The 21,379-nt window shown below is 41.3% G+C and overlaps 1 protein-coding gene across 2 annotated transcripts in view; it reads left to right on the forward strand.

The window, feature by feature from the left end:
• Positions 1-21,379, forward strand: part of RREB1 (ras responsive element binding protein 1) — a 143,569-nt gene that overhangs the window by 43,760 nt on the left and 78,430 nt on the right. For both annotated transcript variants that reach the window (XM_019542975.1, XM_019542965.1), the window contains exons 2-3: positions 17,717-17,842; positions 19,015-19,223. In XM_019542975.1, the coding sequence (XP_019398520.1) occupies positions 19,110-19,223 (114 nt within the window). In that variant the 5' untranslated portion in view covers positions 17,717-17,842; positions 19,015-19,109. The remainder of the gene's footprint in view (positions 1-17,716; positions 17,843-19,014; positions 19,224-21,379) is intronic.

Below are 21,379 nucleotides of genomic sequence, written 5' to 3' on the forward strand. Positions count from 1 at the left end.
TTTGCATAGCAGGTGTACGTTGTATGGTTGAGATGCATACTGGTGCTGTAATGTAATGCATTCTGCTGCATGTGTACTTTTTATGGCCTTTTAAAATTTTTTTGAGTGTATAGGAGTGAAGAGTTGAGTCAGGATTTGTTTTACTTTGGAAAAATTGCTGATTTCTATGCAGAAAAATGGAGCTTAAAGAAATGGATGTTTTCCAGTTCAGCAAATGTGCAGACATTTTTATGCATCATCTGCACACTTGGTTCTGTATAAGAAGTGGAGGAAGACACGGTTTTTAACTAAGGAGTTTGTGTCTAAGTGGTAAATCCTGAGTGCTTCTGCACATCTTAAGTGTTTAACTGAATCTTGGGCTTGAGCAAAGAATGAACAGATCCTAGGTTAAATGGACTGAAGTCTGTGGCATGGGGTCCCTTCTCTTGTTCAGTTTGGGCACAACTCAGTAACTGCACAGTGTAAATAGCTATTTACTTAACATATATATTTCTTGCTTAGGAAGAGCATTATCAGCAGGCTTTGAAGAAATGAGTTTCAAGTAGGTTTTTGAATGAAAAGAGGTTCTTTGCAGGACAGAGACAGCAAAGCCATTCTAAGCATGAAGTGTGTGGAAATAGAACTGGTCACGAGCTTGCACTTGACTCACTGCCACTCCATCTTTAACTCATCTCATTGTACTGCAGTATCAGAGCTCAGAAACAGAAAAACATGAAGCCCTTCAGCCCAGACCTTTCATTCTTGCTCCCACAGCAGAATGGATGAAAAGAAATGTCCACCTCTTACCTGGCATTTCTTTGCCACTGCAATCTTTAAGTATGTTTGTGATTTCTATTTATATTTATATTGGGGTGTGTGTGTGATTCTGTTATGTATGAAAATAATATATAATAAGCTGTTGCCTTTCATACAACGATGCCAATGAAGCATCTGCAAGAAGCATGTTTTTGCAGGGTGCTTATGAATCATGTTTACTGAGCTTTCCTAGCAAGCATTAAATGTTCCGAAGTTTCACAAGAGAGTTTTGAATCTGGATTTTTATCTGTTCTTCATTCATATCAACTGTTTATCAGCCCCAGACTAAGGTGAGGGCTGGGTATATTAGGATGCTGAATAAGTGGGCCATATTTTGCTGCAGATGGGCTGATGTGGATTGATGCTATTAGCCAAGGTTATCTCCTCATTGACCTTGTAGCCAAGATTCAGCCTTGGTGGTTTGGTAATTGAGTACTTGTGCAAGTGGAACTTTTTAACAGGGTTTGTGAAGGATCTTTTTCTTTTTTGAGATTAAAAGAAGGTGTGTTTTCTTTTTTTGGGGGGGTGAGGCCCTATTTGATTGTTTCAGCTTGAACTTTGAGAGAGCACAGTTAGCATGAACATACTCTACAGAAGTTCCCAAATGCAAAAAGATAGGAAAAAACCATTTGGAATAGACCTTGATTGTTGGAAGAAATAAAAGTTCTGTTATCTGCATTTTCCTCTGGATTTCTCATTAGCTACTGCTGTTGCTGCAGCTGCCTCCTCCCCTTTTTGTGAAGGAGTGGCCGTTTCACTAATTTCTTGGTTTATTTGTGCTTCATATATGAGATATTTATTTAGTTCAGTGACCTACCAACGACTTGCAGAATATTGACTTACTAGTGTGGTGCTTTTTGCAAAGTTAGTTTGTATTGCCACTATTCCCAAGAGCTCTGTCAAGGAAGAACGGTTTTAATCCTGGGTGGGTTCCTGCAACCCTACGTGTACATGCATGGGTTCTTTTTCTCCAGCCAGCATTTCCCATTTCCCTCTGGTCAGCTGCAAACTTTAATTCTTGGGGAAGCAGGGGTTTGGGACACCATGTGCCACTTCAGAGTAATTCCACACAGGCCTCATGGGAACACTGGATCCTTCTGACACAACTGAGCGTTATCAGGGAGATTGAATCATTCTGAAATGAGTCCTTGCAGGCACGTGCTATCGGCTGCCATCGTTCGCTGAGTCGCACTGCATGGAGACATGCATGCATGCTCTCTCTCTGCTTGGGAGCTGGTCACCGTAGTTGTATCGGACAGGCTCAGGCTTTAGCTGCTTCAAGGAACAGGTAAAGTTAAAGAAGTCTCCAGATTGAGTTCCAAGTGTGGTGCAATTAGGGGTCACTGGCCTGCAATCGACAAGTAACGTGCTACTGCTACCGCTGTGTAGTCCTAAGCTGTTCACTGACAGCTGTTGCTATGTGGTACGTGGTATTTGCTTGCTTCCTACCAGCAATCTTTCGTAGCAGAACATGCTTTCCTCAGACGTAGTTAGTTCACTTTTATTGAACTGAAAGCAGTGTGCAAGGAGGAGCCTTTTGTTGGCTCTGCAGCAGTGTGCAGCATGTGGAAAGAGGTGGGGAAAAAAACAAGTTGATTTCTTTCTAAAAGCATCAAGCCCCTCCCGTAATGAGGCAGGGCATAGTACATCGAACTTAGAGACCTTTAAAGTACATGCTGAAGTGGATGCTGGGAAGATACAGTACATTGCTTGGGCACAACTCCAAGGCTTCCAAGGCAAGTAATATTTAAACAAGCTGAACAGCCCCTTTAGGCAAGCAGCAGGAAATCCAGCACTCAGCTTTGTGTTGCTGCATGGTCAGCAGAAGATAAAAGCGTAGGCTGTTGCAGCTGAGGTTCCCTCCTATCACTGGATGGCAAACTGTTAAGGAAAGATAAAAGGACAGAGGAGACCAGGGTTGCCTTTTTTGAGAAGGACGCTTTCATATTTAAGCTGTTCAAGAACTTAGAAAGATACATATCAGGCCTGAATTCTTCCCTGCCTCCCTTTTTTTTTACCTTGATGCAAGGCAGCAGCATCTCTGCCGAGGTCCGTGGAGTCATGCTTGTGTAAAACCAGCAAAAGGGAGAGAAGAATTGGGCCCTTTGTTTCATCATAGGCAAAATGCTTAAATATGGCTGCATTAACTATGTGCATAGTCACTTCACAGCAAGCAACTCTTGAAACTCTTGGCCTTCTAAAACTCTTAAACAGCTGCTACTGACTGGGATTTTTATTTTCAAATGCCACTAGGATCCAATCATCCATTCTCTTCTCCACTTTTCTGTCTGAAGTTAATTCTTGATTGTAGGCTGTGTAATAATTAGGAGAAGAGTTTAAATGAATGGAACTAGTATTTCAAGTCATCTGATCTCTATTTACTGGGTTTTTTTCCTCTCCTTTTCCTGCATCATCTAGTGGTGGTGTCTTGGGAAAGAAAATGCTAAGAGCATTTGTTACCAATTTAGTAGCACGTACGTGCTCAAATCTACAGCTTCTGAGCTCTACATGTGCCATATGTGGGCAAAATGTAATGTTTGCTGGTTTCAGGAAAAAGGAGCAAATACAGCTCGGCTGTTCTTGAGATAGTGTTTCTTTAATCTACTGTGATTTAGGCTTGCACAGCCCTTTTTGTTTTGTTAAAGACAGTTAAGCAATTAGGCACCCCAGGGAGCACAGTTATCATGAACTAATCACTCCCCTGAGTGTACTAAGGTATAAAACACAGACACCACAGAGCCTTGTGACTACCCTCAGTGGCATAATAACCCTTAGGATTCCCCCAACCTGGGGGAACTGTCTTACTGCTATTTTAAAGTCCTTTCTGGTATTTCAGAAATCACCTGTGTTTGGTTTTCAGGGGCCATATGGGTGGATTCCATTTTTTTTCTCTCATTTTGGCTAGGCCTTGTGGAATATGTAGGTGGGGGTCTATCATTGTGTCGCATTTTGTATCGGCAACAAAAAGCTCACATGACATCGCCTCTCAGGGGTGTCCTCCGTGTGTGTGCAGATGCATGTAGTGTATATAGTTTACCTTTAATACATTTACTAAATTATACAGTGCCACTTCATAGTAGTCTGACACGGAGATCTGCTAGATACTGCTTTAGCTGGCAGTAAGTGACAGGTGATAGCTTTCTGAAAGCAAGAGAAAAATTACACTTTCTCAAAGTGAAATGAGTGGGGCCAGCTCAGCTCAGCGCTAAGTAGAAAAGTGTTACATGATCATTTGTGAAATTAGTAGTTATGCCACATCACACTATTAAGTCACTTTTATTTGGAGTTGGTGGTTTTACTTTTTTCAGCAGCTTTTTCATTTTAACTCATTCAGGGAGGTCGTTCTAATAGTCCCTTGATTACAGTATGACATCTCCCCTGAAACTAACCGAAATATTATATATTGTGGGAGGGTGAGATCCGAATTGGAAGCTGAACTCATTTTTGGATCGCTGTCTCCTGCCATTTCATCCTTTGCTACTGTTTAATGTTGCAGAGTCAAAGTCCAGCTCAGCCGTGGCGTTTTCACACTTAACGTATGCCCCTGAGAACCAGAAACAGAGGATGCAGTCTTCAAGTTCCATTGGTCTCTCAATGGAGGATAAATACAATAAAAGCTTTCATAGTTGTGACCTATTCTGCAAACCACTGCTGAACTTTTCTCAGCTCACTTGAATGTTCTCTAGGTCTGATTTTTTTTTTTTTTTTTCCTCCACCCTCCCATGCTGATGTAGGTTATGAGTGGCCCCACTGAAGTTGGTGGAATTACACTGTAATAATATATACTGGCTCAAAATTGGAGAGCCAGACCACCTGTTCAAGAATTACAAATGACCTTATCTTAAAATTAGAGAAGGGTGCGTGTGTCTGCCTGAGAGTGAGGAGGGGAGAGAGAGGACACACAGGGACATTGTTCATCATAGCAAGTTTAAATTGTGGTATCATGGTCAGCATCTGTAAAATAACAAATGTAACATTGCTATCTTATATGTCTATAAAAATGACAATTAGCTGACTCACTATTTTATATCTTACATTTTATATATGTGTAATATACCTGTTGTGCTTGCATCTCCTAGAATCAGGTCTGCGGTAAATGTAATTTTTTATTAGGCCTGAAACAGGTTTTGTTTGGCTGTTCAATTTGTCTCTCTGTGAGAGCAGGGAGAAAGAAGTGAGTAGCCCTCTTCATAAATGGATTGTAGAAAGAGTTGTCTGTATCCTCCATTTGCTGCTAATGTGTGAGGTAGTAGCAGAGGAATTTTTTGGAAGGGGAAGATGGTTTTGGACCAGCAGCTGGCATTTCTTGCTGGAAAGCGAGCTGCGTGAAACTTCAGGCACTCACCAAAGAAACCTGTTCATAATTTTTTTGGTTTTTTTTTTCCCAGCATTCTTAAAATAAACTTCCTGTAATTCATTGCAGTGTTCAAATACATCACAGGTGTCCAAGCTGTTCTGTACCCGGAGCCACACTTGTTGAAGACTGTACCTAAATTTCTGTGTGTTAGAGAAAAACATTGCTGGTGTCCTGATTTTTGTGTTAGAGGTGTGGCTTGTGGAAGCTGCAGGTTGCATCTTGCCATCTTGAGCCAAACAGCTGGAGCATTACATGGTAGGAAATGGAGCCTGTGCATGTTGAACCTTCGACAGAGAGAATGAGTAGGGCAGTCATAGTCTGCACCGGTTTATAAGCACCTTTCAGTCTAGATAGCTGTGGCTGACAGATTCCTTTACTGATGCATCCATATATCTCTTAAGTTCCCAGGGCCAGACTCCCTTGTGATACAGATGGTCACAATCCTTCTGAGTTCAGTGTTTGCTCCGCCAAGGTAGACAAGAGATTATGGCCCTAGCAGCCAAGTAACTCTTAAGACTACTCCAAACAGACAGTTTCAAAGGTCAGCAAGCCTTTTCCTGCTGAGTTTCCAGCACTGGGGAACAGCAGCATGTGTCAAGCCTCTGTCCAGGCCTCTCTAGCTGTTTTTTTTGTCATCCATAATGCTTGGACTCCATGCTGACCTCGATAGAGTCCTCACTGGGTTTATTAGTGTAGGCCTCTGTACTTTGAAAAATCCCTTTTAGAGAAATGTCTGTGGGTCGTGTAAAGTCTATTGGACCGAAAGAAATACAAGGAACTTAAAGTTTACCAGATCTGCCTGGTTTTTGTTTTGTCTCCTTTCCCCCCATCCTCAAGCTGAAGATGTTTTGGAGAACATGTCCCAAGCTCATCTGACAGGGGAGTTTCTGACTTCTAGAAGTTGAAACTATGAAAACTAGCCCTGTATATGCTGCTTTTTTCATCATTCAGTAAATAGGAGCCTTGATGAACCCTGTACATCAGGTCGCCTAAGGGCTCATGCAGAAACTGGTTGCTCCTAATCCACTTAAATGGTCTTGTTTAATTTTGTTGTAATCATGAAAATGAGTAAGATTACAAAACAATTTGCTTTTAAAAAGTTAAGAGGAGTAATAGTGAAGTGCACTGCTAAGGGAAGTCTTGTATCTGAGGTTCTCAAAACTCTTTAAAAGCAATGGTTTGGAAAGTTTACTAGCCTGTTGACTTATACATACAGTTAGAAGTAAATTATCCTGTTTAGAATAGAAAACCAAATTTTAAACATTTCAGAATGAAGACTCCACAAACAACCTTACACTTACCTATCTAAAAGATTATATGCATCTGTCCGCTAATAATACAACTATTTTGGTGCTGTGAAATACTTATAATGAAATACTTATACATCTTATACATGGGCTGATTCGTTATCCTTTTTGCAGAAGTTGTAAACCTCAGTTTGAGTCCCTGTGGTGCTCTTGGTGTCTGTGACATATGCATGTTGAAGATAAAAGTGTGTGTGTTTGCACGTGTGCATATGCATGCATCAATGCACAGGCACAGGGTAAAATTATGCAGCTGGCCAGCATCTCTGGAATGGGGCTTAAAACCAGAAGATGGGGAATGATTAACATGTACTGTGATACTGAATGTTAATGGAAATGGTGTCTGGGGTGTATTTGTATTTCATTTTGAGAAGGGAATGTAAGAGAGTGATGCCTGAGAAACCTATATGGAGAAAGAAATGCAAAACTGTAGTATGGGATGGATGAGTGGAGTAGAGTCAGGCCTCAATCCTATATGTATTTTCAAGTTTCATAGGCTGGAGAAGGATGGAAAGGGTTGGTGGTGCAGAAGTTAACCAGAGACAATGATAGTCCATACCAAGTTTTATAGATGAATAAAGGGATGCCAGACTGAAAAAAAAATATCTTTGGGCTGAGTTTGAGGGGGTCAGTTGTAAAACCCTGACTCCTTTGTAGCAGTTTCTATTGCTTTCTTTTTTGGGAGATTTAAAAAAGAATTTTTTTTTTTTTTAAATAAAATGTCCTAATTAATTTTTTACTGTGGAGTGGTGTGTGTGTGCACATGCTTTTATGAATGGTAACCTTTTAATGGTCTTAATTGAGATTTTATCTGGAATACATGATGGGCTAGTTCTCATGCTCAGCCAAAAGCAGAAGACAGGAAGATGATGATGTTAACAAGATGGGGGAGAAAAGAGGGTGTTTGTTTAGAAAAAGCCTTGTTACTAATGTCTGTGAAGCAAAGAAACCCTGCTGATAATACAGATGAAAATAAGAGGGTCTGTCTTTCCTGACTTGAGAGGAATGGTGCTTTGTAATAAATGGCTGCCATGTGGCAGCTGTCTTCCAGTTTTGTGAGTCTGGCAGTAGTTAATCCTGTCAGCAAGTCGTGCTCCCTGGAAAAGAGCAGCAAGAATTGCTGCAAACTCCTAAGTAATTTGGTATGGGGAGGGTGGATATGTCTGTGGGTATGTGTGCGTAAATTAAATGGACCTCTTTCCCCTTAAAATGAATCTGGTAAATTTGTAAAGAGTAGCGCTGGAAGGGGGATGTTGACTCTGTTAGCTTAGAAATACAATTTTAGGAATATTATACTTTGGACTATACTAAGGATTTTCATTAAAAAATAGAGGAAACAATTCCATTGTGTATGTGCCAAGAGGTGTAAAACAGTTGCTATAGTAAAAGGATTTTTCTCCACTGTTGAATCAACATCCCCCAAATGTTCAGAAATCATGAGCCCTTGAAATCACAACTAGTTTAAATGGCTTGAGATTGGAGGAGCCGTCCTTGAGTTCTTTCTTTTGACTTTTTTTGAACATGTAGGGTTCACCTTTTCTAATGTTTCTCCCAACTCTGCAGGTTAGAAACATATTTTTAAGCAAAAGTAAAGATTACCAAGTGGTAACAAAACTTGTAATTTTAAAATCCTGAGAGTTGATAGCACAGCCACCCTGAAATGGTTTTAAAAAATGATTATTGTTATTCCTGTATTTTCTGTCCTAGTGTCTAAAGTCACACCAGTTTTTACTGATTCATCTTGTAATGTGGCAAGTGCTTTTGCCGGCTCCTGTGTGCCGTGTTCCAGTGTGAGAGCCCGGAGACTGGCACTGTGCATGTGCTTCATGGCAGAGGTGCTTCACTACCTGCATTGAGAGGTTTGTGGGGGTACTCTGCCAAAATGTGCATTGCTGAACCTGTCCCATTTGGGGACAGAATTTGATCAGCATAGTGACAGGAATAGTTTCACAGGCATGATGAGCATGCCCTTTCCTAGCTTATTTAATTCCAAAGCTACTTTTACTGGTAATGTTTTCCCCCGTAGATAAACTTCTCTATCTCTAGCTCTGTTTTGGGTTCTGGCAAAGGATCTCTCAGGAGTGACAGTGGATCTTCACCTCAGCTCCCCCAAAAGATACAGTGCAGAAGCTTTACTGTTGCTGCCTTTGCACAGTTCACACAGATCATCCTGCTTTTTTTTTCTAATCACTTCCTTGCCTATCATTGTTGAAGCAGACAGTTCCGGCTATGGAAAAAGAACCCAATATAAGAGTTTGCTCACAAACTACCTTCTTACCAAGATTTGAATGTTTAAACCCCCCTTTTTAAAGTCTGGGGGAAGCTGCCCTCTAGCTGCCCTGAAGCTGCTCTTAAACTGAAAAGCCATGGCTGATTACATTTCTGCTCATCTGATCCATCAGTTGGGACTGACAGGCCCTTTCCTCCTGACTAACAGGTGCAAAGACCAATTGCCAGTGAGCAATCTGACATCAGTTTGTGGCTTTCCTTCATCTCGGCATTCTTGTTCCTCCTCCTGTTTCCACGATGCTGTAATAAGAAAACAACCAGACCAATTGTCTCACACAATTCATTGCAGGGGATGCCTCGGCATCTGCATGACCAATTGATAAGGCACAAAAATCCCCATTTTTTTTCAATTTGAATCAGAAACCAGTGAGCACAGGCTCCAGCTACAAGGCTAGAGCACAGATGCTTGTTCTCGGTCCACTTTAAAAGGGCAAGACATCCCTAGCTGTATCATCTGGGATTTGAGCCTTTCTGTTACCATTATCCAGCCAAGCTTTAGTCCTGCTCAGTAGCCCTTGTAGCTTTTCTTCATCGTGCATTTTTAGAATCCAGGAGCATTTTGTCTTGGATTCAAAGTTTGTTTGGTTTTTATTTCCCCCAGTCCCTGTGCTCCTTTTTCTCCAACCTGTTTCATCCTCCCAGCTCTTGGATGTGTGGGATCCCCACATGCCAGAGCACAGAGCTTGGCCAGCCTTGAACCTCCATATGCTAGAGTACAGAGCCTGGACGGCCTTTCCTTTTAGAGAGTAGCTGACACCTCAACATGCACCTTTGTTTTTTTCCCTGGAGGTTTAAAGATTACTTGTATTAAAGATTTGGTTGTATGATGGCTCTTCCTCTGTGGTTGTGTATGTGGCCATATTGTTTGTCTTTAAAACTTAAAAAAGCAAAAAAAGCCAAACCTCTTGATCAATGTAGTTTCCCATTTTACATTCTCATCCTCTTTCCTGGCTAAGGCAGGCATACAAAATGATAGTTTGATACTTGAGACCCAGGCTGAGCTAGCATGTGCCTCTTTACTTCCCCTTCTGCTCCCTCCAGAGGTAGAGCTACCTCTAGCTTCTCACTGATGCTCAGCGGGGGAAAGGAGACCTAGGGCTACAAAAGGGAAACTATGTCCTTATTTATTAGCTCCTTCCTTAGCCTCTACTGCCCACACAAGGTTCCACACTCTTTGCTTGCTATTTTTGGATCTTCACCCCAGCACGAATGGAAATGAGATTTGGTTTTTCTCTTCCCCTTGCCCCAAAGCTGGCTGCTTGAGGGAGTCAGCAGAGAAATTTAAGCATCTCAGCCTAAGAAACAGAGCTCTGTTAGTGCCTTGTGCTGCTCTCAAGAGAATTGTCCCAGACTCCCATAGTCTCCTTCATCTTTGTCCAAAGTCTCCTCCTTGCCCAGTGGGCTGGGAGCCAGTACTGGCTAAAGAGCAGAATCATCATGTTCAAGACTGGGAAAGGCTTGTCAGTCTGGTGAAAGATGCTGTGTGACGTCTCGAGGACCTCTGTATTATTGCAGCCAATGCCAGCCTGGGGGAAGGCGAAGGGACTCTCATGGATTGCCACTTCGTCTAAGGCAAACAAACCAGAATTGAAGCCAAGAAACACATCAACTTCCTGGAACACTAAGCCATCCACACAGCTGCCTTAGCTCTCTGAACACATGCAAAGCAGTTCTTCTTATAAGGGCAGACAGTATTGCTTTTGTGTTTGCCTGTAACAAGTAGCAAGGGAATACAGGAATAGATGCACTGGATTACACCAAAGGTTCATCTAATCTGGTGCCCTCCTTTCATGGCTGTCAGCCCCTTATGCTTTGGAGGAAGACAGTCCTTTCCCCCACCTACATTTATAACTGTGCCTTGCTGCTGCCTAAGGGGTTCCAGGGAATGACTGCGAATTCCTCCTTCACTTTGGTTTATTGCTTGCACATTCCTCCCGATAGCATTTGTTTTTAGTATTGTATAGGTAGAAATGCTGCTTTATAGCCCTAAAATTCTCCAGACAACTTTAAAATCCCAATTTCCTCTCTGCTTGAACAAGTTCTTCAAGCAGCTGAAACAGGGAGAACTGTCTCTTTTCAACCCTGTCCCAGGAAATGAGCTAAACCACACAGCTGATTGAACTGTAATGCAAGCCTGAGGGGTGGTTTTGATGTCACCTGCTTAGCAATGAGGTACTCTGTACACGGGTGTGGCTGCCACTGGAGGGAGTAAGAAAGTCATGGGAGAACTCTTCAACAAGTCCCCATACTCAGTGTTGCCAGCTCTTGTGATTTTCGGCGTTCTCAAAGTCTACACTTCAGGAATGTGAAAAACGTAGCTCTTTCTTGTCTATATATTTATATGCATATATAAAAGATAGAGCTATGTTTTTCACATTCCAAAGTGCAAACTTTAAGAGCAACGCTAAAAATCACGAGAGCTGGCAATACTGCTTACATTCTGCATACAGGCTGCTCGGTAGTGGTTATTTTTCAGCATCTGACTGTCTGGTGTGTTGTACCTTGTGGCCAGAATGTCATCTAGTCAGCATGAGAGGGATTCACAGAGACTTGGTGTGGGTATATAACTCTGAGGTTCAAGGCAATGGAAAGTCAGGCTTGTACCACCCAACTTTGTGTTTTCGTTCTCAGTAATTTTTACGGTAGGTCAGGTTCTCCATTTTTGTCTCAGAAAGTCATGAGTTCTTCATGAGATGCAGTTCCCTCCTACAAGATGCACATTTACCAGATCATAAAATAAGTAAGAACTGATACAATATTAAGTTTTAATAAATGAAGCTCAAAGGGCAAGAAAGAGGCCAAATTCAGTAATGCTGTGGCTGTTCTGCATCTCTGCAGCAGCAAGAAACAGCTGGACTAGAGTGGTGACTCTCACCCAAGAAATTCACAGGTTAAGCAGCCTGGTTCAGTAGGACATTGTTGTAATGTTATACCAGTGTCACTTGCTAACTTCAGTGCAGTTGCTGTAGTACAATACTGACAGGGCATGATAGTGAATCAGGCGTGATTTCTTTAGCATTATTAATTTGAACACTTTGCAAGTCCTGTATATTTTATGGCACACCTGGATTTGATAATCTGAGCTAAGGGGCAGGAATGAGAACTGAGTAGGAAGGTTTCAGGCAGGAGATAATTTTGGTAGTTCTTTTTATTTCGAAGTAAAAGTAGAAACCATTACATCTGCATAGGAATATGCTGTATATACCAAGTACTGTATTGCTATTAGAGCCTAATATATAATAAAATGAAAGCTTTGTAAGACAGGTAGATTTTTTTTCCCTGTAGTTGGAGGATACCCTTAAAGATGTATTTTTTTTGGTTTTTTGTGAGTTTAGAGCTATAGTTTCCCATTTCCTCCCTCCCCTGGAAAATTCTGCCATTCTGTATTGCCATTCAGGCATTGAGGGTAAATTTCTCAGTGTCTTTCACTTGATAAGTAGAAGGAAGTGCCACCAGTTTAGGGTCCCATTCTGCTGTCTTACCTTTTTTCTTTTTCTTTTTTTTTTTCTTTTTTTTTCTTTTTCCTTTTTTTGTAGGGTGCTCTATTTTGATGCTTCAGCAGTGGTGACAGTGAGGTAACGCTGCCAGTTACCTTCTCTGAAGGTGGGGTCTTCCAGCACCTATACTTCAGTGTCAGGGACAGACTTGGTACTAATGAGGTTAGTTGGAAAGTTGGAAAACTTTATTTTTTGTCCCCTCACTTTCTCTTTGCTTGAGATGGTGGCTTTGAATAGCATCACCCATGCTTCTTCCCACCCAGCACGTTTCCACCCTCTTACCTCCCCAGGGGCTTTGATGCAAAATCTCATTACATCTAAAGCCATGTTTTTGAAGTGACCAAGTAACACAGAAGATGGCTTAGAGAAACTGTTTCCCTTTTATTCTCTGTCACTGCAGTTCACCCCCGGGCAGAAGTTATGTACATAGTCTTCAGATTAGGATTTAAGCATATCTTTAGTGGTGAATAGGTCTTAGACAGTAATACACAGGTGTGAATTGTATCTGTGTCTTTAGGAGCACCTGAAAGAAGCTGTTGTGGACCTTTTTGTTTCAGATGAGACATCTGCTTGCAGATTCTTGCTTGAGTTTCAATATTAGACATTCTGTGTGGGCTTTGTTATCATTTCATTGTTTTCACTTGAATTTCTCATCAGATCATTAGAAAATCATTGGGGGGAAAAACCCAAAATGATTATGGCAGGATAGAAACTAAAAGTAGGGACAGGGCTGGTTTTTAGGCCTGGAAAGGAAAAGGGGGGGTGTGTGTGTGTGTGTGTGTGTGTGTGCAGTTATCTCTTCCTCTCCAAAAAGAATAACTGTGATAGCATAGCATGTTTATTGAAACCAAGAAAAGGTTTTGTTTTTTGCCTAAGTCCTGGCCCAATTAGTATATGGCTTGTCCTGTAACATGAATGTGGATTTCTTTTTAAGGCAGAACAATGAGCAGCTTTGTACTGTACCTCAGGTTTTCCACCTCCTTGCCTGTGCTGCGTGCATTGTGTGTTTCTTCCTATCTATTCCAAAGGGAGAGCTCGTGGGGAAGACAGTAGAAAAAACTGGAGTAAAAACTTGTAAGAGCTCCAGAAGGGTTGGGGCACACGTTACGTTTCTTTAACAGCCTCTCTGGTGAGTCAGATGACTGTGACTGTGAAGAAGCATCATTTCTTCCTCCTTCTCGTGGCCTTCCCCCTTCAAAGTTGTAAGCAGGGTTTTCCTTTTCCTTTATTTTTTAGTACTTTTCAGTCTAATGAGAAGGAGAAGATGCTCTAACCATCCAAAACTGTCTCTTTAAAAGAAAACAAAAACAATATTAGTAGGAAGTAAATGTTGATAGGCTCTGCTTCAGCATACTGTGGAGTCGCATTTTATCCCAAAGGAGGAAATAGATCTAGCAAATGTTTTCCTGTTCAGACTGACTGGGAAGCAACAAGTTTTGCATGACGGTTTTTCCCCCCCCCCCCAATGCCTCTCCCATTAGCTGGCTATTGATTTGCTTCAGGACTGTTTTTTATCACAAGCAAACACTGGAGGCCGGTAGCTTTTGAGGATCCTGCAGGACCACAACTCATTCCCTGCCCATCAAATTCCACCAACAGTATATCACAGACCCTGTCAAATCGCACGGCTCTACCAACAGCATGTTTCAGCAGCAGCACCAGGGGAAAGGGGCCAGTATTTGCTTGGAGCCTGTAATCATAAGGCATGTCCTGTACTGTGCATGTGTCGATATGATCACTCCTCCACTCCACAGAAAGTTCAAAGTAATTCAGATGTTAATATAGCCATCAGGGTGTGGTACCTCTCAGGCTGAGCTTCCTCTGCACTAAGGACCCTTCTTTGGGGTGGGGGGGAGAGATTGCTAGAAACAGCTGTAAGCAAAGGAGTCTGTGGGAGAGAGCTAAGAAAACTGGCAAGTCCCATAACTAAGCCAGAGACAGAACTTCCATTCCAATTGCTACCTTTCTTCAGTAGATCCCCTGAGATCCATAGATTCAGAGCCAAACCTTCTGCTTTCTACTTGGAGGAGGGACTTTCGCCACTCCTCAGGGTTGCAAAGGATTCTTCAAGGGAAACTTAGGATCTTCCTGCCTCAAGGTTCCCAGCCACGCTTCCCCACCACAGGAAGGAGTGATTTGGCCCAGTATAAGAATTATTGTTGCTATATTCTATTGCAAATAAAGTTGTTCTTTCAGGAAAAGCGCATGCTGTTTCATGCAGTTGTCTTTATTTCAGCAGTGTTATTTTATTTTTTTTTATTTCTCACCATAGTGCTGAAATATATCTTGGTATGCAGCAGTAATACTTACAATGATATAGTTTGAAGAATGAAAAACTATTGGCATGCTAGGAATTTTTTTAAGGTACAGAAATTGTTGTCTTCCTTTAAAAACATGAGAAGTCAGCATCCACCCATCTTGTTTGAATTGGCAGAGAGTTGTATTTTAGTGTTAAAACCAACTATTTGTACTCAGAAGTTGTAAAAGGCTGTCGTTCATAGTGCATTCGTTCTTCCTGAAGGAAGGACACCATGCAAGCTGTCAGTGACGCTGCAAAACTGCAAGGTGAATTTTTCAGGCTAACGTTTGCACGTCTACTCCTTTTTCCTTGCTGGAAAGGAAGTTCTATGCTAGCACTAAAGACAGTGCTAAACATGCAGAGGTTGTTTCTCTGAACAGATCCTCAACATTACTGTGGGCCACACCCTGCTTTGGCAGTTATATAAAATAGTTTAACTTTTTTTCTCTGTTTCAGGAAGTTTCCAATAATATAATTGATAACTGAGACACTGGTTATTGGCTGAAAAAATCAAGAACACCTGAGCTTAGAATGAAAGATGCTTAAATAAGTGTCTTGCTTTATTCCTTTTTGTGTTTTCTTTAAAGTATCAAACAAAATACTTTTGAATATTTTCCCCCATTTTTTTCCCTGAGAAAATAAGTAAAGGATGCTGTTAAGTAACTAGGAAGAGACTTGGGCCAGTCTCAAAAATATTAAAGAGTAATGTCATCTTAACTTTTAATTGGAAATGCCATCAAAACACTTCTGTGGTGTTCTAAAACAAGAGAGCCTTTCCCCCCTGCTGTTTAGAAAAAGATAAAACAGTACCATTTGTATGGGCTAATATAGATTTGACTGAGACTGCAGCAGCTGAAATCTACTTGGAGAGTTGTGCAAAAATGAGCAGGTAATAAATTCAGTATTGCTAGAAAAGTTCTGCTTGATCAGTAAGATGCTGAGCATCTGTAGCCCTTATTGCACTTAGTGGCTACTCAAATGCTCAGGTCATTACTGATCAGGCCCCTGTCAATAAGGAGCATCAGATTGTTTTAATGGAAGGCTGTTAAAATGGATAGAAGGAAATTGTATGCAAACTCATGCAAGACCAGGTAACAAATAATTTTAAAAGCCCAGATTAGGGAGGCAGTCTAGTGTCTATAGATCAGGGGTGGCCAGCCTGCAGCATATGTGTCACAAGTAGCACAGGCAGCCTCTGTGTGGCACATGGCAGACTGGGGAGTGGACAGGCTGCATAGTGGCAGATAGGACAAAAAGCACAAAGCAAAGCAGAAAATTAGGCAGGGAGACAGGGCTAGAAGTAGACAGCAGAGCAGCCAGGGGAAGAGGGTCAGAGCGGCATTTGGAGGGTGGCAGGATAATTTGTGGCGTGGCTATCAAATGGATTCCCCCCCCCCGGTTATATACCATGAACACTAGCCCTAGGGCCCTTTAGGGACGTAGTGCTCAACGAAGGTGCTGTGAAATCCTTTTAAGGGTGCTGTGGGATACTGCACAACATTAGCCTTGTTAGTTATGCAAACATATATGTGAGGTTCACCCAGTAGAGAGTTCAAATAAGAATTTATAGTGTCAAAAACCATTCAGATCCGCTTCAGTCTTTCTGAGTTCTTTGAAGAATTGCTGTCATTTTTCTCCAGTCAAGAAAGCAAATGAAAGCTAAGAGCTGGTATTTCCTGAGGGCTGCCTTGTGTAAAGAGGGGTACCCTGAGTCTTAAAAAAGTTGAGAACCAGTACTTTGGGGTTTGTATATACAATGTAGCTATGCCAGCTTACTTATGTTAGTGCAGCACCCTAATAAAGATATGCTTCTGCTGACACAAAGGTTTTTCGGCTGATGTAGCTGCCCCACCTCCCCAAACAACATGCACTAAGCTTTTAAAGGCCCCTTCTATTAGTAGGATTTTCTCCATGCTTGGGTCAAGCCAGCATAGCTACACAGACTCAGGGAGGATGATACATTTACATCGCAACCCACACTGCTACTCTGGCAAAACTTTGTATTGCAGACTAGGCCCAGGTTTTCCATCACAGTTAATAGTCGAGTCTTAATTTGGGAAGGTGTGTATGTCCCTGTGCAAATTTTAAGCAGTGAGTTGTTAAACCTGTAGATACTGATTCTGTTTTAGTGATTAGGATAATCTATGGCATAAAGAGCTACTCAGTGGGCATATCTACATGTATGCTTTAATGTGCAGCTTTATTTTACTGTGCATTAGAGCATCACAGCAAAAACTGTGTTAATACACAGTAAAATTAGGCTACTGTGTGTTAAACGTCACAAAAAGCGTGCATTTTTGCTATTGTGCATTAGGACAGCCTAATGAGCATTTAGTTAGTACCTCACGTTAGTGGTACTAAATTTAATGAGCAGTAGCAAAAGCGCATTAGTGAACACATAGACGCACCCACTGAGTCATGATGGCAAAAAGTCCTCCCCACCCCCTTACCCACATGTCTTTTCTGTGACTTGTATTCATCCACCTGCAAAGCGAGTATATAACTAGGTTATAGTAATAGTTCACTAACATTTGCCTAGTGCTGTGAGATCCTAGGGGAAAACACGCTGTGTAAACGTGTAAGTTCCCATTTACTATCAAGAGGATAAGTACAGTAAGATGTGCACATTCTTTTACAAGAAAAATTCTGTTTAGTTTAACTCTAATTTGGGGCCTTTGCCTAAACAAGGAAGAAACATTTTAGGATGCTGTTCAGGGTCTGCTGACGGACGCCATTTTGAAAAGAGGTGGCAGAGCTTGTAACATACATATTATTTTTCAATAGTGAAGTAACAGAGCTATTTTTCTTTCTAAAGTTACGATAGTGCAGCTCTCCATTTTAAAACTGTAATTATATTTTGCAATATTGCTTGCTGAAAAATACCTTCCCTTTGGCATCACTGTTTTTTAGTTGTTTCCTTTGGAGCGTCAGCTGCTTTCATATCCTCTAAAATGCCATCAAAAACTAGTTATTGAATGACTTATTCTCCAGCTGCAGTTTACTTTTATATATCACCCCAATATCACAACTATCCCTTTCTCCTTTTTTTTTACGTTAATTGCATCTTGGAGATAAATTAAGGGCATGATGTACATATTGCTTCCTAACACTGCTTTTTTTTTTTTTCCTTTCTGTTCTTTTTTTTTTTTTCCTCATCCATGTTTTCTTCACACAGTACTAGAGGGTGCTGTTGAGGAAGAGGCTGAGGATCCAGATTCTGCTAAGCATACTACACTAAGTGAGGAGAGCAGCAAGCAAGAAGATAACCTTGTTGTGCAGCAGTCAGGGGAGGAAAATGAAGGTATGTGTTTAACTAGGATGGAGTGCCTCATTAATTTAAAGCTTCAGCAAGGCTTACAGAGAAGTTCTTCCCCACGCTCAGTCACTTATACATATGAATATAAAATATCTTAAACAGAAGCACAAATGCATAAACAGTCTCCCACCACTACAGGGCTTCAGAACTAGAGCTCGCTCTTGGCTTCTGCTAACTTGGCACCACTTTATTTATCTGTATAAAACACCTGTTTCTAATGCTCAAACTGTTTGTCTTCCAAAAACAATATTCAGCAAAGGATTGAGTAAACAGGGGCAAACGTCCCTTCATGTTCACCCCCATATTGTGATTTCCCATGTGTTCCCTTTTATACACCCCATTAAATCTTATGTTCCACTGTGTATCCATTGAATGAGTTGGGTTTTGAAAATTCATAGTTTTAAAACACGCTGCTCTGGTATTTCTGAAGCAGATGATGACCAGCATTAGAGATGAGTACTGTAAGTAGTTGGGCTGCAAGCTGTTTTAAGTATATCTGTGTGTAACAGGAATGTGGTTGCTGTGTAGCATGTGATAATGAAATGGGCCTGGTCTAAAGTTTTTGCCTGCACTCCCAATCCATCCCCCTGGCTGACAGTGGCTATGCCTGTCAAAACCGTAGCCTAAAGGCAATTATAGTAACAAAAAAGCCCTTTTGTTGGTAGAAATTATTCCATTGGGGGAACTGGTTTAAGCTGACTAGGCAAAAGGACTCCCGCATATTTGTAAGTTTTGTACAATTTCAACTTGACACAATGCTCCCTGGGACTCCTACTCACCCTGAAGACTGGGTTCGTAAGAGCAAGTATTCATCAGCAGTGCTCCAGTCTGGTCATGGGATACTATATACTGTGCTATAACAAGGGGAAAATCTGATTTAAGCCCAGTCCTGATTTTGTATTGAAAATCAAACTCAATGTGAAGGAGGCACCCTAAGAAAAATGGCAATTTGACTTATACATTCCAGAAGTCAGTAGCTGTTTCATTCATAACAGTTCAGAATCCTTTATTAACTACTTGGTACCTTCTTATCATCAAATGGACTGGGTAGTGGGGGGAGGGGGTTGGGTATTGTTCCACCATGTACTGTATGCTACTGAGCAGGCTGTTAGCTGTCCAGTGGGGAGTCTCAACAACTGTTTGGTTTTGTTTTACAGTTCCAGAGAAGGAGCCTGAAAGCTTAAACAATCTCAAGTTATTGCCTAGTTTACCAAACAGTTTGGAAGGCACGGATTTATCCTCCGTTGACGCCATGATGTCAGCAGTCATGAGCATGGGGAAGATTGCTGAAAATGGTGGGAACTCTCAGAACATCAAATCCCCATCAAAGTCTCCTGCACCAAACCGGATTGGCAGGAGGAACCAGGTATAGAGTTGTGTGCATGCAGCACAGGGGGTTAACTTGGTGGAAGGTACAGGCTTAATTTACATTTTCATGCTCGTTTTGCTTTTCAAATAGTAAATACCTTGAAATACCTTGCCTCTCCCCATGTGGCCAGTAGCTCTTTAGAGAATAATTTAAAGACATCAGAGCTGGAAAAGACCATTTGTTAGTCCCTGACCCAATAAAGCTCTTAAGCACATGCCTAAAGTTAGGGATGTGAGTGTTCCCATTGAATATCCATCTTCTTGAAGTTAAATCTGAACTTAAATTTGCTTCTCAAGGGCCTTAGTTTTTTGGGGTTTTTTGCCATTATTCGTTATTTGTCTGTTAGGATATTGTCTGGTTGGCTTCAGGGGAGTCTGTTCTGAGTTGCTGACCTTTATTCCACCTGATATTTTGATGGGCATCAGATCAGGAGAAGCTTGAGAGTAAATGGTAGGATTAGGAGGGATTCTCTACCATGTAAAAATTAAATTTTCTCTTTTTTTTTTTTTTCCAAAAAAAGAGATGATTTGTTTTTAGGGAGAGTAGGGAGTAAATGGCTGTATCATGGTGTCGCTATAGTTAGGTTTGCCTGGCTCTGTTCAGGAGCCTGAATCACTGTCTGTGTTCCATGAGATGGCAGTGAAATCCTCTGCCCTTAACCTTTGTCCCAAGTCTATGGTTCTTTTTATGATGCTGCCTTTATCTTGGCTCCCATCTACCCAGAGACTGGTAAACATGGACTTGCATCAGTTCGCATCCATTATAATTTTTCTTTGAGACCAAAGTAACTCAGAAGATGCAACAAAGAAGCTTCAGACTGCTTGAGAAAGAAGAACAAGGAAACCTGATGTAGAAACTCAGAAGAGTTTTGCCCTCAGCAGAGTGCAGAAGAGCCATGCCAGTTTGCTTTAATAAAGAAAGCAGTTAACAAATTAGCTGCTAATTTTATCTTTCAGTTCAGGAAGTGTTCTTTCATCAGCATGGCTCCAGCGAGGCAGATTAATGCTATGTACTAAATTCTTCAGTGGTGCTACTTTTGCAGAAGTGATGCTAACCCTTTTTTTTTTCTTTTTGTTGATCTGGAGTGGGTCAGCCAACTGAATTCCTCCTTCAGCCACCCTCGACTTAAGTGACCTATTTTGTGGTATGCAGCCTGTACCCTTTGCGAGTCAGGGAGAAAGTTTGGATTTTAGTTAATGATAAACTCCAAAGTCAATACTAATCACCTCTGGCTCTGCTATAGTGTGTTTCTGATCTTTGCTTCAAGGTGAACCAGTAATTACTCTATCCTTTGTTAATTTGCTGATTCAAAGAGCAGGCAGTCTAGAAAGCAGGCTTCAGAACGATTAATTGTATCACATTAGATCACTATCCTTTATTCGAAGTGGGGGGGGGAAAGTAGGCTGATAATTTCACAGAAATACCCTGTGGATTAAACACCATCTAAACTGTCAGCACAGCTGCAGGGATTTTCCTCACAACGCAGCGTGTTTTTTCTCTCAGCTCTGAGCCAACTTTAACAGGGCTGCAGTATAATTGGAGCTGAAGGGTACTTCACAAGCTGGTCCTGTGCAATAAAGTTAAATCGGTGAAAGGGGTGGGTGTAAACATTGTGTTTTGTATTTTTTTTTTTAGAGAAAGTTTGAGCGCACATCTATTTGACTAGACATATTTGTTCAGCTTTCTTAGGAATGGTCAGGTTTCACAATGGCAATTTTTCTCACTTGGCTTCTAATGTTTTATGAATGATAAATGCATGAAGCCTTGGCCTGTGTTCATGTAGTGTTGTGAGACCTACTTGCGAATAGAGAGCTGTGTGGTAGAACTGTAATCAGGGGGAGGTTTTTTGTATGCAAGAGAAGGCAAAAAGGCTAACCGCTGCAAGTCAGGCTGGAGTCCCATGCTTTAGATTTGAGGTTAGTGGTTTTGTTTGAGGCCGAAGGAGTGTGAAAAAGGCCACCCATCCAAATGGAAAAGTCCTGTTGAACCGTATTAATATGATAGCCCTACTTTACAAGAAGTTATATGAATTCAGTAAAAAAAAAAAAAAAAAAAAGTTGCCTCCCTTTATAGGACAGTTCCCTAGAAGAAAGGTGTCTAAGGTATGTTCTCTAGGACTTTCCCTCATACACTCCTGGTGTGATCCCTGAATT

This window comes from Crocodylus porosus, unplaced genomic scaffold (assembly GCF_001723895.1).
Source record: "Crocodylus porosus isolate Cpor-Errol unplaced genomic scaffold, CroPor_comp1, whole genome shotgun sequence".
NCBI classification, from domain to species: Eukaryota; Metazoa; Chordata; order Crocodylia; family Crocodylidae; genus Crocodylus; species Crocodylus porosus.